Consider the following 18,470-nt stretch of genomic DNA (forward strand, 5'->3'; position numbering starts at 1 on the left):
ATGAAAAAATTATTTTTTATTATGGTATTTAGCATTAGTCATATAGGTTAATAAAAATAACACCAGCCATTGTTATAAATACGTCATTGAAAACAAGTAATTCTCTGAATACTTGTTAAACATCCAATAGCTACTGCTATTATATTATCATTTTAAGTACTAGATAAGAGTTATTTCCGGTTCAATAAAAAAGGCTCGTTTCTGTCTGCGATACAGTACACAATTATACAATTGATATATCGTGCTAGGTTGATTTAACAAATACAAGCGATTATCAGTATGGCATCTCAGGTAATGAAATTACTAATTTATAATAATTAAATTTTTAATTTACAATTAATAGCATATTAGTTAAACAATACAAATTTAAGGTGCACGAATTTAATGTAGAAATGACATGTGAAGGATGTGCCACCGCTGTAACAAATGTACTTAATAAGAAGGAAGGTATGGTTTCAAGTTTATTATATATCTATATATTTTACTTAAATTTGGAAGTATTTTACTTTTTAATTTTTTTCTTACTAAACATATAATAATTAATTTAAATTGTATGATAAAGAATGTCAAATACCAAAAACATATGGAAATGTTATTGCATTAAAAAATTGCTTGATTTAGAATTTATTTTTAGGTATTAACAATGTGCAAGTAGATCTACAAGGAAACAAGGTGTCTGTAACATCTGCACTTCCTTCTGATGAAATATTACAAGTTATTAAGAAAACTGGAAAGTCATGTCAATTTTTAGGAATAAAAAAATAATTGTATTATAGATTTAATGTTACTTTTTGTTATATTAAAATTTATATTTTCGTTCTTCTACAAAATTATTGTATTGTATGTAGCTTTTTACATTAAAATCTCAAATTTTACAAAAAGGGTATACCTAAAATTCATTTTTATAACACTGTACTAATAAATCAATTTAAAAATTTGTATTATATTTTGAAATAATTAACCTTAAAAGATACATATTAAGTACAATTTAAATATATATCTTACAAATATTTACTATTTAATTATATAATTGAATAACTTCATAAATAAAATACAAAATGTTATTTTCTTAATTCTTCTTCTAGTATTGACAAACGTTGTTCTAAAATGGTAACAGCATCACTTAATGATTGTACTTGCTCATTAAGTGCATCTACTATTTTACTAGAACATGAACCAGGTGATTCTTTAGGTAAGTGTGATATATTCACAATACGCCCTTCTTCAAAAGGTCTTTGATTTCTCATATTTATGACTTTATATTCTATATTGCCATCTAATACTCCAGTATCTGGTACTTCACAGCGAAGTCTTCCATTTTTTAAATTTATAGTATCAAATTTTTCATGTAATGACTAAAACAATAAAATGTTTTAAGTTATAAAATATTATATGAATTGATTGTAAATCTCAAAATAATAGTTACTTCTACTTCTTCCTCTCCTCCAGATATATCATCATCTTTATGTGATTTTTCTTCCTTCATATTTGATTCTGATTCTTTAACAGGTGAAACTAAATGCCGAGACATTTTTCTAGCAACATCATCTTTATCAAAATTTGTTTTCCACATTAATAATTGATGATCTGTACCACCAGAGGCAAAAAATTCTCCATTAGAAGAGAATGTTACTGATGTTACACCAGTACCATTTGCATGACCTTTAAGTGTATAAATTGGGCGACCTTCTAATAAATCTAAAACCTATTTTATAGTTTTTAATAAATGCAATATAAAAATGTTATTAAATTAATTATTATTATAAAAAAGAATCCAATATACCTTCATTGTTGAATCATCAGATGCAGTTAATATGAAGTTTCCTTTTGGGTGAAATTTTATCATATTTACTGAATCTTTATGAGTTGCATAATGTTGATATAAAGAAGCAGTACGTACATCATATAATTTCACACAGCCAATTATGTTTGCTGATCCAATAACAGAGCCACTTGGGTGAAATTCCACATGTGTAGAATAAGCTAGTAAAGATGTTTGAGAACTTGTATTTAAACATTTTTAATAGAATATAATACATTTTTTAAACATGCATAGAAAAAAAGAAAGAAAAACTAATAGTTTCTAATAGCTTTTAATATAAATATAGGATATACCTTTTACATCATTAAAGGTTCTAATACATTGTCCACTCGTGACATCCCATAATTTTATTGTTTTATCATCACTACAAGAGACTATAAGTCTACCATCAGAAGAAAATCTAGCACATCTGACCCAGCTTGTGTGACATGTAAATGACATAAGAAATCTTCTTTGACATACCATCCATAATTTAACACTTTTGTCATCTGATGCAGTAATTAACTATTTATAAAAACATACATATATGCATATAAATTTAAATATGTATTAAAGTAAGTTACCATTTCTATCATCATATAAAATATAAGTACCTTTTCCCCATCTGGACTAAATTGTACTGATCTAACAGCTCCTGAATGTGCTTTAAAATCTAAGCATTGTCCTGTTATTTTAGGTACCCAAATTCTAACAGATCTATCTTTGGAAGCACTAGCTATGACTTCGCCTGATGGTGCATAAGTGACATCAAAAACTACATCTTTATGCCCAAGGAATCTGCAAGCTCTCACAGACTCTTTCAAATTCCATAATATTATACTTTTGTCTGAACTACTTGATACTAATTGAGTAGTTTCAGGATGGAAACATAAGCTTGTGATAGTATTTTCATGGCCTTTAAAGTGTTTTTCTATTGTAGGATCGCAAGCAGTTCTGATCATCATTCTAATACAATAAATAAATTGTGTAAAATTCTAACAAAATATCTTCACATAGTATTAGAAAAATTATTAATATCCTTAACCTAAATGCACTAATTAGCGTGCATATAAAGTATTCAGTACTATGTATATTGTCTTAATAATAATACGTATATTTTAAATATAATTGATTCAATTTTAATGAATTTAAAAAAAAACAGTGATTACCTCTGTTTAATCACATTGATTATCGTTATAACCGTATTATAATTGTTTCATAGATGCACTTGCATTTTGTTATATCCGCAATATGTAAAATATGTACATACAATTCTATTATAAATATTGAGATATAATATTTTGCACAAACACTATATATCAACTTAAATGTAATATACCAAATATTACAAGATTTTAACCATGTTTAATTTGAAACGAATTTTCACTACGTTAATCAGTTAAAGTATTGTCACTCAGGTATTGGAAAGCGCGAAATTCAAATAGTTACTTCAATTACAATAACAGTACGTCCCAAAACAATAATATAAATATTCCATAATTTTATTTAAAGCGAAAAAGAAAAAGAGAAAGCAACAAAGAGTACACACTGTTAATAAAATATGATTAATCAAATACTTTATTCGATTTTTTTATTTGAGAACAAGCTGAAGAATGAAACGATTCTCATGTTGACAATGAGTACGATAGGTAGGCTAGTTAGCAGGGTTGAATTAGATCTTTATTTGGAAGATACATAGGTATTCATAGGATAGTTGAACATAACTGTAGATGGAGGTGATTAAACACAAATATACAAACGAAATACAATACGGTACTCCTCATCACGTGTTTGGCGGTGTGAGCGTGGCTTTTGTCAATAGCGCACTCTTCAAATGCGCTTTCTTTGCCTCTAGTCAGTAATTGTACACTCAACTTACATGCTAAAGCTCCGCACTATCGCTTTTTTTTATTTTTAAAAATAATCATATATATTTTGCGATAAAAAAATCAGGTAATGTTGCTTCATAAACTTGACATTGCACTGCAATCTCTTTTACTTGGCCAGCTGCGTAGGCGACCGTATAGAATTTTGGAATCACACAGAAAAAACAGAAGAGGGAGCGACGTAATTAGTAGCAATCATGAAACACATTTCATGAAAAACAATTTTATGTATTCATGTATTACGTTAATCTTTCATTTTCCCAACTACTAAATCTCGACAACTTTAACTTTCTAAATACTTCACAGATTCATAGACCGAAAATGGAATATGAAGTCAAGAAGATATATAGCACTAGAAGGCATTGCTCACTGTATCCTCTTTTTTCTGGTATCTTAAAAAATTCTCTAGAACGATGCGCCGCAAGACAAAGAGATGGTCGTGCAGTTCATCTATTTGTGTAATCATTTTAACGTTATTCGTTAAATACATCCTTGTGTCTTTGCGTGAAATGCTTGTATGAGTTCTCATTTTTTTTATATTTTTTATAATAAAATTATTTTTCTAATCTTTGTTGATCAGCTGTTGTTGCCCTGTGAAAACTGCCTTCTGTCACAACACAATAATACTTGCATGGTGGGTTCACGCTTCTAAATTTGGTTGATCTTTTCTTATATCACAATGTTACGTCTGCATAACTTTTTCATTAATGTTAATAGATCTTTCTTTTGATAATTGTGGATACCAAATTCAAATGCAAAATTTTTGTATTCAATGTCTCATTTAGGAAATATCCTAAGCCGCAAACAAATGTACCAAAATATCTTTTTCCCAAAATCAATCTTTCTTATCATATTAATTAAATGCAACATTTTAAAAATGTAAACTTATATAAGTATCAATATTTTTACTTAATATTATTTACTTAATATGTATGAATATAATTAATTAATCATTTACAAGGTCTATCAAATAACGATCTGGAACGTTGAAATTGCTACTTTACATACTAAAATTCGTGTATACGATTCGGTGCATTATTTTTTCAAAGTATTTGTACGTATTAAGGATACGACTTAGGTTTTTTCGTAAATAGACAATTGAATTATGATCTTACAACATTATTTGTTTCACTGTGTATTACTCTATCGCATTTTTATTACTGCTGCGTATGGGGTTTACCACGAGGCGCATAACCGCCACGATTCCCACCCCTTTGGCCGCGAAACTGTCCTCGACCACCTCTATCCATACCACGCTCACCTCGTGGACCTCCACCTCTTGATCCACCACCACCTCTTTTATAACCAGAATTATAACCGCTATTTCCCTCGCTATTTCCCCAAGATCGTTGTTGATAACCATTTTGATAGTTGCTATCATTACGATAGTATGTTCCTAAGTATAAAATTATTATTTAATCAAATGTATTAAATTTTGTCGTCTAATAATAATATTAATATTTTATACCTTGTCCTCCGCGTCCATTTTGTTGATAACCGCCCCTACCTCTTCCATTGTAGCCATTAGAATTGCCTCTTCTTCCACCCCTACCTCTATACCCACTACGTTGTTGATCACCCCAAGTTTGCTGAGATGTTTGTTGTTGTGTCTGTTGTGAATCTTGAGCAGATTGTTGTGATTGATCTGTCTGATTCCAATCGTTAGTTTCAGTCATCTGGCACCAATCAACAGATTCAGTAGGTTGTTCAATTTCTGATTCTGGTGCTGTTGTTGTTTCATCTTGATTTTCTTCAACTTTTTCCTGGAAAAGACTAGTATTTTAGTATTCTGATTATTATAAAATATGATATGTTTTATTACTGGTAATATAATATTTGTAATATACTTCAGCAGATTGTTGTTGGCTTTCTTGTTGATGCTCAAAATTCTGGTTTTGCGCTTGTTGTGTTATCTGTTGTGAAGGAGCTTGTTGCTGTGGTTGTTGCTGCTGCTGTTGTTGGGGTTGCTGTTGAAAATTGGTAGGATGCTGAGGACTATACTGCATATTTGGTTGCTGATGAGAGGGTGGCATTGGAATAGGTGGAGGTGGGTTAGGATTAGCAAATCCAGGAATGTGGGACATATCCTGTGGTGGTTGATGTTGATATATGACTGGCTGTGCTACTACCGGTGCATTTGCGAAGTTTTGATTTGTAAATGTTTGTGAAGGAATAGGTGCATTAACAGCAGCAGGAATGTGTGAAACAATCGGTGCTTGTGATGTAACATCTGGTGAATCAAGTTCAGATTCTTGCAAGAAAAAGAAATTTGGAGTGCCTATAACATCATTAATTCTAGGAGCTTGTGGTGGTTGTTGTTGAGCTTGTTGAGCTTGTTGTGGTTGCGGTTGTGGAACAAATCCTGTTGCATTTGTGTAGTAAGATGTTTCAACTGGTGCAGCTGGATGTGGAATGGGTTGTGCAACTACAGGAATGGGACCAGAAACTGGTGTAGTGCCAGAAACAACAGGGAGCGGAGCGACTTGTACTGGGAAGTTAGGAATTGGAATCATGGATTCAGGTGGAATGTGTCTGTCATTGGTATTATATTCTTCATTGACTTGATCTTGCACAGGTGTTTCAGATATTTGTGTTTCTGCAACTGCCTCTGTAACCTGTGAAGAATTTAATGAAATACTTTTTAATACATTTCTCATTTGTTTAATTATATCTTGTTTTACATAAATTAATCATTAAAATGTCAAAAATAAAATATGCTTGACTTACTTCTTCTACTACAGCTTCAGGTTCATGAACTTGATCAAAATAGCCACACTGATTAATGGAAGTAATAATTTCCTTTAGTTTGTTGTAAGTTGTACCAACAACCTCTCTTTGTTTTCCATCAACAATGGCTACATAATGTTCTGCTACTTTCTGCACTTGTTGAAGGAATGTTGGTTCACTTTCTTCTCTATGATGTTTCATCATAACTTCATTATACAAGCTGTCTAAACATTTTAAATCCTCTTCTGATAATTTTACAGCACCATTTTTTCCAGCAAGAAAATCTTCTCTAACAGATTCTGTACCCATGTTCATTAGTGCATCTTGTATAAGAAGAACTTCTCTCACCTGAGATAATTAGTAAATATTGCAAACATTTAATAAACTGATACAAGTTACTTATATTATAAAATCATACTTAAGTTATACCTTTGCAATATCTTGTTGCATTCTTTCAATAGCTTCCTTCCTTGCCAACTTTTTTTGCTGTTTGACTGCATCATGTGCAATTCCAACAATTTGCTTATACAGTTCCTTCGTAATATCCAATGTTTGTAACACTTCGTCATATTTGGCTACTGCTGTTTTCTGATCTGCATTTAGTTCCCTTCCATTCTTCTGCAGATCCCTATATGATTCTAATTTTCCCTAAATGTAACATATGCTATTAATTTTACTGTATTTCTAAAATATAGTAATATAAACAATAAAACTAATCATATATAATGGAAAATTATTATATGCATATAATACATATGAATATAATACAAGCATATCATATACAATATAACCATATCATATACTATTTAAAAAATGTATATAAGGGCACAGGCGCGCTCAGACATATTATTATTTTCTTATTTTAATTTATTATTATTTTATTATTTATTATTATTATTTTACAGAGATATACATCATACATCATATTACATATGCCCTATATATACACGCGTGTGTGTGCGCATACATATACATAATTTAAAATAACGATAATACACATAAAAAAAATGTTACGTCTAAATAATTGTTAACTTTAAATAAAAATTTACATATGTATCTACTCTTTATGTAAAAAAGAAACTAAATTTGGTTCATAATTTCTTATAGTGTTGAATGGTTCCAGAAAACTGATTCACGCAAGTACTATAAACGAGGGCAATTAAAGAATTTCTTACACATTAGAACGTAATACATGTATTTAAATTTCATATTTAGATTTTTAACATTATATTAAACAAAAGATATCATTACACAATGTAATTTACCGGTAGCGGCTCGTAAGCGTGTCACGTAAAGTTTTGTGCACATCTTTAGAAGATACCGCCATGACACGAGGTTCACGATTGGGAATTTAGGTGTTCGATCGTAGGAAAAAAATTAATTTTGCTTTAATTCAACTTAAATGAAAAAGATTCAATACGGAAATGTAATAACAAGGGTTAATTCATCATAATATAATCATCAGATACCTATGAAATCTCAAGCGTGAGCACATGGCGTATCCAATCATGGCGGATTGCACCGTAAAAGCTATCAACTGACAGATAATTTTCTTGTCGTTATTTACGTATATATTATACAAGTACTTACCTTACGCTTTTCAAGATTCCGTATCTTATGCTCGATAACGATAATTGCTTGGCGTATAGGTTCTACGGTCTCCGTAGAGGCCTGTTTTTCTAGTTTAGGGTTGGCAGAAGGCATCCTTCACGGGCAACAAACGCGAACTGGAAATCAGAATAGTAACGGAGTTGCGGGGAACGGGGAAAGAGAAGCGAACATAAGCGCATGCTCATTTTGATCTTGTACTTAACCTCTATGTCAGTATTGTAACAATTTTTTTTAGAACCCTTTACATCAAAACTATGTAAATTATAAAACAATAGTATATATTTTTGTCATTAATATTATAGTTCTACCAAAATAAAAAGTATTTATTAAATTTTCTTTAATAATACTATCTGTATGTATATATTTCGTAATGACAATATATGAAACAATTAGCTAAATTTGTCGTTTCATATTATAAAATACATTTTAAGCACTTATAAATATATACATATAAAATAAACAATTAAAAATAGAAATTTATAAAACCATGTATTTAATGAGCATTATATAATAGTAGAGGTAGACAATTTAACAATATGTTGTGTAAAATTTGTCATTTTATTGAAAAAGGATTAATAAAAACATAAATTACCCAAGTAATATTTCGCTATTTTTTTTATCATATCTTCATTTTTAAATCGTAGTAACAGAAATACTGTAACCTCATGATTAAGAGACTATGCTTGATCTTCATCATGATTTAGAAATTAATAAGTTTACAATTGAACAAATAAACATACACTTTTGTTTGAAAAAGAATACAATATAACAATATTAACTTCTACATTGTTGGCAATAATATTTTATAGCTAGTGCTATATATATTTTAATTTGTAATTTTTTGTTACTTTCGTAGAGACAAATGACTGATAACGCTCTCATGCATTTTCAACTGAAACGATTGAAATATTGTTAATTGCATAATTTGGACGATAAATAAATATATGTATATATAGCACCAGCTTCTTTATCGATATGAAATATTGCATGGCACATTTGCTAAAAAGAAAATATTTTGTAACTGTATACATTCCTTTATTATTATTGCGTCAATGACCAAATGCCCGCATTTTTAGGTTTCAAGTTAATAGTTTTCTGAAATAATTTATTATACAACTCGGTAACCCGACGACAATCATTAATACAATAATTTCAATTTATTGTAGCATATGAAAGATGTCTAAAACTCTATAGCTTTATCATAGCAGTCATCACCCCCCTCTCTGTTCTTACTATCATATTTTTATAATTTACAAATATAATTTGATATATCGTCTTTGAAAAATACATCGCGCCACACACGCATATCACCACTCTCATATTTAGAGAATTTTTTTCTTAACAAAGCTAAGAACAGATCGAAAACTTAAGAATTAAGCAATAATGATAATAATCACTATAATAAAAATGAAACAATAATTATTTTAACATAATAATAATATAATTTAGAGTATAACATTTAATATACAGAAAAATTGTTAGCAATTATTACTTTATTCTTAATTTTCTATTAACTATTGATAGATATCTATAGAAGCGTCCTTAATGACAAAATATATTTATATTTCAAAATTTTTGACAATATTCTAATAAAGTAAAGCTTGTTTTAATAGTTACATCATTAAATTTACGTAATTACTAAATAAAATAAAATTCTATCATAATTATTAAATTTTGAAAGATATATTAGAAACTTAGACGCTTTCAAATAAGAAAAACAAATTTTGATTCAATTTTATATGTTCTTTATTAACAATTTGTTTACTTTTCATTGATTATTATGTAAGATTTGAAAAGGAAGATATGATGTAAACTCTGATTATAGGATAAGTAGTAAAAAATGTAATTTCGCTCATTAGATCAGAGATCTTAAAGCACTGATATTACCAGAATTTTTATGAAAATAGATACATTTTTTTATGCAATATTCATCCATACTTCATACATAATATGCGCATGTTGCAAGTTACAAGATTATTCACAAAAATAAATGATCTAAAATGATGATAATATTTTGTTCATATTTCGTAAAATAAGAATGGAATTATTCTGTAAAAGTTATTTTAAGATGGAAGAATGGAAGAACTTAGAAACTTGGTACTGAATTATTAAGCTGTTACAATGGAAGATATAATACATGTAGTTGATCAAATTTCCATATCAACACATGATGAACCAAAAGTGCATAGGACGTATTCCTAATCTTCTTAAAACTATTTTTATATACAAATGTTCTACAAAATTCTAATGATTTCTATATGTAAAACAATGCACGTTTTCAAAATATTGCATTCGCCATGAAACATTTTATTAAGATAACGCTATTTTGGAACACTTCTTAATATTTTGAACGTATTTTATATGTGTAAATTTTGTAGTTACATAATCTGTTTATATACAAATTAACGTGCATATAAATATCCTTAAAATTTGTCAAATCATTAAAAAAAGATAGATGTAAGCTACTTTATAAAGAAAATTCACAATGAATTTAGAAGTTACAATTACAGGAACAAACAGTATAACAGTTTCTGCACTTTGCAGAAAACAGACCTTCATAAGTATAGAGAGTGTGATGTATGTAAATATATTACAGAAGGTCGTGATGTTTTATATATCATATCTTATCACTTTATATTTTAAAATCATTTGTCTTTCATATTTCTTCTTCAGATCTTAATGTATCAGACCTTGTTATTACATAAGATTATCACGATACAAATGCTAGAACTAAATGTCTATGCACACAAACATTCGTAAATCTCTATTATCATGCTATTACAATGGCAAAGTTCGGGCTCACTTCTAATTCTTACACGGGGATGAATATTTTACATGTCTGATGTTTATACGCAAGTCACCTTTTTACTTACCTCGTCGTTCACTACTATTTATCACTATAACTGCAATTTCTTGATTACACATTAATATTTATCTTCACCATTTGTCACAGCGTATTGTATTAACCCAATTTAAATATTTACCATCCTCAAAATACAATACTCAATTGTTTGGTCTCAAGACTGGTATTAACTTCATGTCCATTAAATCGATATACCACTAAATGTTTAATGGTATTCAGGTATTGTATAAAATGAAACCAATATCGATTATTGTAGCACCACTAAGATGGTATACTGCTCATTTGCACATCGCAAGACACTGTTTCAGAATTCCTTTCGGTTTTTTGTGTAGGCACCTGTGAATCCGAAATATTAGCAGTCATTCCAGATGATTGCGTTGTTGAAACACTTTCATTTGTTTCCTCCGCACTATTCACTGTGGAAGATATTGTTGATCTTGAACTTGACTTTATTTTTGCTTGATGTTCCAAATTATCTATTTCTGCCCAGATTGTCCTAACTTCCTTAAATAACTGAAAAAAATTATATTGTTTTAATTATTATAATTAATCTTCAAGCAGTATAAAATTTTTCAACAAAATATTTACTATTTACTTACTTGATTTAACCATGTTTCATCTGCTAATAATTCGTTTAATATTATTGTGGTATCTTTAAGAGGATCTTCTACTCGCTTATCTGCAACCCTTCTTGCACACTCCAAAAACGTCAAATACTTTTGATGTGCTACTTTATTGTATAGAGCTACCTTTGCTTGACATACTCGACATAATAAAAAATCCTAAGAATTAAATGATTAGCGAATTATAGCAATAAACTTTTAACAATATTTATTAAAAGATGAACAATGAAGGAAAAATAATTTAAATACCTTTTCTTGAGGTATCCTTGGATCAGGCGGAGAACCTTCCAATGTAGTTGCATTATATGGTTGACCATACAATAGAACTCTAGCATGAATCTTATGCTGTTGGCACCCAGCGCATGACTTTCCTTTATATTCAGTAAATGGTAAATCTTTAAGAACATTAAGACATGGCCAAGTTGATATTGCATTTATCACATTTGAACGCCATTTTGTTGTAGACAGAAACCGCTGTTTCCTTTCTTCTGTTACTTCATCAACAGTCTTAACGTTTGATAAGAAATAATCATCTGCTCGGATCAAAAGCAATTAAATAAAAACTGTGTATGTGAAATTATACACATACAATAATATTATTTTAATATTGAATAGAAATTATACCTTGTTCTTGGAATATTTCAGTAAGAAAATTAGAATCCAAAGCTTGTGAAATCAATGTTTGAACATACACTTCAAAGTTATCTTGATATTTTTCAGTGTCCTTCATAGATTTATCAATGCATTCGCTAAAAAGAAAAGAATGGTAATTTCTTTGTTTATGTACTTCTCAAATATTAATGAAAAAGAACTTACTTATCATCAATAATCATTTCATCTCTCAAGAACTCTACTACAGTTTCCGTTTTGCCTTGTTGCCAAAATTTTACTGGAACTTGTTGATATATATGCCGATTTTGCGGTGCCCAACCCGAATACTAAAACATAATTGATATGTATACATTAATAGGAAAGAAACGAACATTCTCCAAAAGTTTATTATGTATTACCGTAGATATGTTTCGATATAAAGTCTTGCCATTAGATTTAAATGGCTCATATTTTTGCAGTAACGTTTTGCCATCTATTCTCCAAAGTGGAGGATATTCTTCATCTAAATCTGCCTTGATTACGACAAATTCTCCTGACTGAAAAACATATGATAGAATGACAAAAATTAAATATTTAAAACATTTCATTAAAATTTACTGTTCTTGTTTTATAAAATCATATAAAAAGTTACCACGTCATCTAGTTCATCCTCAAAATGCTGCATGCAATATAAGAATATATTACAAATATAATTTACGTTACATATATATATATGATGAATAGTTATAATCTGTATTGTTCAGTTCTATGTATTATTCTGTATACATGAATCGAAATTATATAATAATAAAATCATTATATTATATACCTTAAATGGTGAAATATCAATATCTTCATCACTGATACATGCTAAAAGTTTTTCGTCTATTTTACAAGACAATTTTCCAGTAACATTAGAAGTTTTGGATGGTGTTTCATGTTTTTTCCTACTAGACTTCTTTGAAATAACAATATCACTGGAAAAATAATCATCTTCTTCCAGAACTTTTCTACTTTTTTTAGTAATAACAGGTCTCCCACGTTTTTTCTTTTTTTCCTCCTCATCTCCAACTAATCTTACAGCGGGCGTCCAAGCAGGATCAGAATCAGAATCACCTTGTTCTTCATCATTATCAAAATAATCTATACCCTGTTGTCGATCTAAAAATTGCTTTACCGAGGTTTTCTCCTTCGCCTTTCTTCTGGATGTTTCACGCCTCGGAGGTAAAAGTAAAGGATCTACTACAAATATATATATATATATATATATATATATATAATTATTCAATTACGAAATATGTCTTGATCTGGAAAAAGGAAAGAAAAAAGATATATATATATATACATATTACCTTCTTCATGCTTTTTGGAAATTTTGCCACTTGTGGTAATTGCTGCTGCTTCTGCTGCTGCAGCAGCTGCTGCAGCTCTTCTTTTTCTATCTGTTGGTCCTCCAGGTTTAATAGGTCTCCCTTTTTTAGATTTACCTTCTGGCTTCATAGTTATTATTTCTGTTACATTGGAAGTATTCGTATTTGATACTTTTTTATCTGATTTTTTAGGCGGAAATAGAAAATCGTCATCGCTAGTAAAACCATCATCACTTGAATCAAAATTCTGCTTCTTCCGTTCTTTGGGTAAAGGAAAATAACGTGGATCATTAGTATAATCAATTACTGGTGTTTCTTTAGGTGGAGGCGGTTTTTCTGATTGCATCTTTACTGTTTCTTCATTTGTTGAACTTTCTATTGATCTATTAGGTTCTACAGGAATATAAGGTTTTGACCTGCTCCAAGTTGCTTTCCTACCACCACGTATTGCAGGTGGAGGTGAAGGTTCTCTTTCCCCTTGTAAAAATTTCAAATAACTTGTCATAAATCCTGAATTAGGATCTTTATTAGATTGTTTAAAATCTTTATTTAAAATATTCATAGTTTGAATTGGTTGCTGATTTTGTTGTAAAAAACCTAGTTCTTCTTCAATGTTAGGAACAATTACTTTAGGTTGATCATCTCTAATATCTTGATTAAAATTAGTATTTTGATTTGCTGTGTTTTCACCAAAACCAATAGGAGTAATCTCAACAGAAGACTGAAATTCGTGTGAATGATGATGGCTTGGTGGAATATGAAAAGCAGGGAAATATGGAATAGGAGGTGGAGCATGATGATGAGACACCATCAAAGATTGATGTTGATGTGCTGGAGTACCAACAAAATTATTTGAATGATGCAAAGTTGATTGTGAACTGAAAGCACCTGTTGCACCAGGAAACATTTTAGCAGGAGGTGGAGGCAAATTCCATCTTTCAAAATCAAAATAACCATTCTGTTGTTGTTGATTTGTATTATGATGTGCAGGTGGTGGTATCCTACTTAAGTATTCTGTCATTGTTGTTGTTCCACTTATTTCATTCGAAGAATTATGTCCACTTTTTTCTAAACTCTTCCTTTTCTTATTTGTAGTATCTACTTTGCGTCGTTCTTCTACTTGCTTTTGTTGTTCGGTTGGAGTAACAGACACAGTAGTTTGTTGTTGTTGTTGTACTTGACAAGAACCTTGTTGTAATGTCTGCAAATTCTTTACAATACTCATAGGATCTCCCCTACAACTACTTAAATCTTGTAGAGTTACTTGATTGGAGTCAAAGTATGATTGTTGTCTATCAGAAACATTTAACACTCGTTGTACTTGATGTTGAACTGGCAAGGTTTGAGGATTTACTTCAGAATTTCCACCAGTATATAGAGTAACGGAAAATTTTCTATGACTATTTGCTTGTCGATTATCATTTTCCCAACAAATTTGTTTTTGGGCTTGTGAAAAATCTTGTTGCTGTCTATCATAATTTTTGCTATCTGTGTTATAATTAGTTTTATTTTCAGCAGTACCTAAAGCTCTTGTGATAACTGATGAATAAACAACCTGACCTTGAGACGCCGGTCGTGGAACAGTAACATCTAAAGGTGATGGTGGGGTAACTTGTTGAACAGTTCCTTTATATGGTGGTCCACTTGAACATTGATTTCCATTTTCTGTATGTTGTTGTAAAGGTGAAGGAGAAGATATAGTAGCCATTGGACTATTATACATAGGATAAGCAGGGCTTGGAACATGTCCCAATGGACTTGCTTGCGAATGCGCTTGCAATGGACTTGGCCTTCTTGGTACAACAACACTACAATCAGGTCCATTTTGTGTTGAATTGTTAGACGAATAAGCAGAATCAGTGGAAGTTGCAGATTTTGATCTTCCTGAGTGATGATATTCAGGATCAGTTGTAGATCCTGTTAGATAATGTCTATATGATGTTTGTTGCTGCTGTTGTTGTTGTTGGCTTAAAACATGAAATTGCTGTTGTTGTTGTGATTGTTGAGAATGAGTCTGTAAGTTGCTATTTGATTGAGTTCTTTGATTATTATTGAGTTTTCCACTAGTGTTTGTACAATTTGTATTATTCCCAGCAGTATAATTCAAACCACGTGAATCCATGATGGAAAAGCTGATAGGAGATGATTGAGTATTATCATGAGATGTTTGTTCGTTTCGTCTATGTTCACTACTGTGTGTATTTAATTCTGGATAGATTTTTGTCTGTGCTTTAGTTTGTATGTTCTGTTGAGATGTAGAAGTTGCTTTATTTGGAGGTGAAGCAAAATTTCGTGTGGACTGCTTATCTTGAATTTGTGAAGACACAGATCTGACAGATGTATTTAAAAATATAGTCGTTGATGCAACTGACCTAGCAGGTGGTTGAGGAATTCTATACTCTTTATTGGTTGCATTATTTGTAGTTGAAACAATGCATGATTGTTGATGTTGAAGAGTAGGTTGCACTTTCCCATTTGGAGTTTGATTTCCATTTCCAGTGGAATAATTATTTGCTAACGTTTCGGAACTAAATGTAGTAGGTACTGATTGAAAGAAATTTTGATTGCTGTTTGTTTGTGATGTAGATACTACTGATTTCACATTTACTGCTGGTGATTGAGGCCTTACATTTACTGCTTTTTTATTATCTGGGAAATTAGATGATTTAAAATCTGCAGCAGGAACAGAAGATGTAGATAATTGAGAATTTAAATTATTTATAGTTTGTGTTGTAGCAAATTGAGAATTAAACGTATTTTCATAAACACCACTAGCTGGCTTTGTAGTAGATGGTCCTGGAGATGAAGGAACAACACTTTCATGAGGCAAAATACCAAATGGACTAGGTAATTGTGTATTGTTCTGATGAGTCCAAGCCAATGTAGATGTTGTAGGTGACGTTGCTGCACCCTGGTGTTCAAAAAACGTTGGTTGATGTGCTGAACTATAATTTTCTCTTAATACAGGAATATCAGATTCTGTTGTAGTATTTTGTTTTGTTACTGACACTTGTGCCTGAGCAAGAGCTTGTCTATGTTGAGTAACATAATGTGCTTGTTTAGGATTAGGATGATGAAACAATGGTGTAAAAACGTCATATCCCACAGGGGGTGGAGACAAAAACCCCCCTGGGTTAAATGAAGATGGCTGACCCGCCAGAGTTGCTGTTGTATGAGCAGCTTGTAAAAGTAATTGTGACGTTGTTGTTGAAGGAGCTGCTTGAGTAGCAGCTGTTGCTAAATGATGAGATACAAAGTCACTGCTTGTGCTTGAAGTCGCTGGTTGAAATGTACTGGTAGCACTACTTGCAGTAAGACGATTATATGATGCATACCACGGACGAACGGGATCCATTACCCAAGCTTGGCACGGTAGTGCCTAGCCTGCTTGGTCCACGTACAGCAGGCCTTTGTATGTAGAAATGTTACACATATAGTTACTGACATTCATAACACAACTCTTTGTCAAATCTTTTGTACGTCTATTTCTTGTATATTGATAAAAAAGAACTAGCAAAAACTTTTTCACTGTATATATAGTCTATATATCTTCATCCAATAATTAGGACTGACAATATGATATAATAGTTCCTCCATCTTTTTCTGGAAAAATACAATTTAATCAAACATAAAATAAGTATTATATAGAATAAATTATAAATATTTTACTTATTTTTTATTTTTGCTTATATATATATATATATATATATATATATATAATGCATTTTGTATTATATAAGATACTTAAACACTTGATTTTTTATTTAAAATACTAATATGACATTGTTGTAATTAGCCATTAGGCTTTGTGACTAATAAAAAATTTTGTGACAGAAAGAATAATATCATTTGCACAAGTATTATTAATACAGTGAAGAAAATTTTATAAAAATATTTAAAAAGATATTTAATATACAATTGTATAATACACCATCTCAATGTCATTTAGTATATAAATTGTCAAGTGATACATCACAACAATGGATATATAACCAATTTCTTTATCACAATCTTCACTTGTTTGTTTAGAGTATTGCAATTAAATAAATACATAAATTAACCAACTAAAATTACAATAGCACATAATTATATTTTTAACAAAAAAAATACTCACTTTTTCGTAAAATCCTCGTTGCATCGCACAACACAATGTGTGCTACTAAGGATAACAAGAGAAACAGATACGAACTTTAATACATTGCACAAGTTTCACCGTTTGTAAATTGTAGAAACAGTGGTCTAAAAAGAAACTAACAACAAATGTGCGCCGCTTTTGAAGAATCGGAAAGAACTCAATGTAGCGTCTTTTCATGTCCTATTGTACTAAGGTCCTTAAATGTTTTATATGTATACTCATATAATCGCTTTTCATTCATCAGGGGTAATGAAATCGCCACGTTTTTTATTAAAAGCGAATGCTGAAACGATGATTTTACCTTTAATAATAAATAGCCATATGTCTTGGCTATCAATTACATTTGCCGGTGTATAAGATAGTATAACGTCTTGCCGAATAACACAATAAATATGGCTACACAAACTTGGCCAATGCACGACACTCGATCGGCTGGCGCTGTGATTCCGCTCACATGATTTGATCATTCGAAGAAAAGTGTACATTCCGGATACACCCTAGACTCGGTACTCGCACATACACCGTGGCGAGTTAATTTTGCATAGGCTCATTTATCGCGGGGAATTGAACAATATTACCCCGTAGTGCCCATTACAGGCCGCCATTTTGAACGAAATCAACAATAAACTGCGCCATCTACTGTCTAAGGATTAGAGAAAGGGATCAACAGGCGGGATTTTTCAAGAAACTCAGCACCGAACATTTTTCCACTTGATATACCTTACCTCCTTGATAACTTGCTTACTTGTAAGCAATTTCATTTCTCCTGAGAGATAGCTATTTTTTTGCATTAACCAGTAAGGATATACCTTAAACTTGTTGACATTTTTCTTATCTTATTATATATACAGTTTAAATGAAAA

General features: G+C 30.6%; 4 protein-coding genes across 7 annotated transcripts; 1 reads left to right on the plus strand and 3 right to left on the minus strand.

The window, feature by feature from the left end:
* The first annotated feature begins 83 nt into the window (after positions 1–83).
* Atox1 (Antioxidant 1 copper chaperone) lies at positions 84–938 on the plus strand. The gene is made up of 3 exons (XM_069114901.1): positions 84–291; positions 372–447; positions 635–938. Exons 1-3 carry the CDS (start codon positions 280–282, stop codon positions 763–765), a joined length of 219 nt encoding a protein of 72 aa, XP_068971002.1. The 5' UTR covers positions 84–279; the 3' UTR covers positions 766–938.
* A 68-nt stretch (positions 939–1,006) lies between these two features.
* Positions 1,007–3,216, minus strand: Poc1 (Proteome of centrioles 1). The gene is made up of 6 exons (XM_069114884.1): positions 2,971–3,216; positions 2,416–2,767; positions 2,116–2,326; positions 1,784–1,983; positions 1,427–1,705; positions 1,007–1,355 (listed from the first exon to the last, which is right to left on the minus strand). The coding sequence occupies exons 2-6, from the start codon at positions 2,764–2,766 to the stop codon at positions 1,062–1,064; spliced, it is 1,335 nt and encodes a 444-aa protein (XP_068970985.1). The 5' UTR covers position 2,767; positions 2,971–3,216; the 3' UTR covers positions 1,007–1,061.
* Positions 3,217–3,361: 145 nt separating this feature from the next.
* Capr (caprin family member) lies at positions 3,362–8,162 on the minus strand. The gene is made up of 6 exons (XM_069114875.1): positions 8,005–8,162; positions 6,844–7,062; positions 6,415–6,762; positions 5,535–6,302; positions 5,156–5,450; positions 3,362–5,083 (listed from the first exon to the last, which is right to left on the minus strand). The coding sequence occupies exons 1-6, from the start codon at positions 8,116–8,118 to the stop codon at positions 4,845–4,847; spliced, it is 1,983 nt and encodes a 660-aa protein (XP_068970976.1). The 5' UTR covers positions 8,119–8,162; the 3' UTR covers positions 3,362–4,844.
* A 400-nt stretch (positions 8,163–8,562) lies between these two features.
* On the minus strand, positions 8,563–18,222 carry LOC138180599 (glutamine and serine-rich protein 1). Of its 4 annotated transcripts, XM_069114620.1 has the most exons (11): positions 17,949–18,222; positions 17,587–17,890; positions 13,455–17,075; positions 12,932–13,344; positions 12,755–12,781; positions 12,522–12,659; positions 12,328–12,449; positions 12,136–12,260; positions 11,761–12,044; positions 11,488–11,670; positions 8,563–11,401 (listed from the first exon to the last, which is right to left on the minus strand). In XM_069114620.1, the coding sequence occupies exons 3-11, from the start codon at positions 16,825–16,827 to the stop codon at positions 11,150–11,152; spliced, it is 4,917 nt and encodes a 1,638-aa protein (XP_068970721.1). In that variant the 5' UTR covers positions 16,828–17,075; positions 17,587–17,890; positions 17,949–18,222; the 3' UTR covers positions 8,563–11,149. The 4 variants fall into 4 exon arrangements, with proteins under 4 accessions (XP_068970721.1, XP_068970722.1, XP_068970724.1 ...); XM_069114621.1 differs by having other exon boundaries at positions 12,932–13,341; positions 17,587–18,222; XM_069114623.1 differs by lacking the exon at positions 12,755–12,781 and having other exon boundaries at positions 12,932–13,341; positions 17,587–18,222.
* Between the last annotated feature and the right edge of the window lie 248 nt (positions 18,223–18,470).

Source organism: Bombus flavifrons, chromosome 6, assembly GCF_040668555.2.
Source record: "Bombus flavifrons isolate JBK064 chromosome 6, iyBomFlav1_principal, whole genome shotgun sequence".
NCBI classification, from domain to species: Eukaryota; Metazoa; Arthropoda; class Insecta; order Hymenoptera; family Apidae; genus Bombus; species Bombus flavifrons.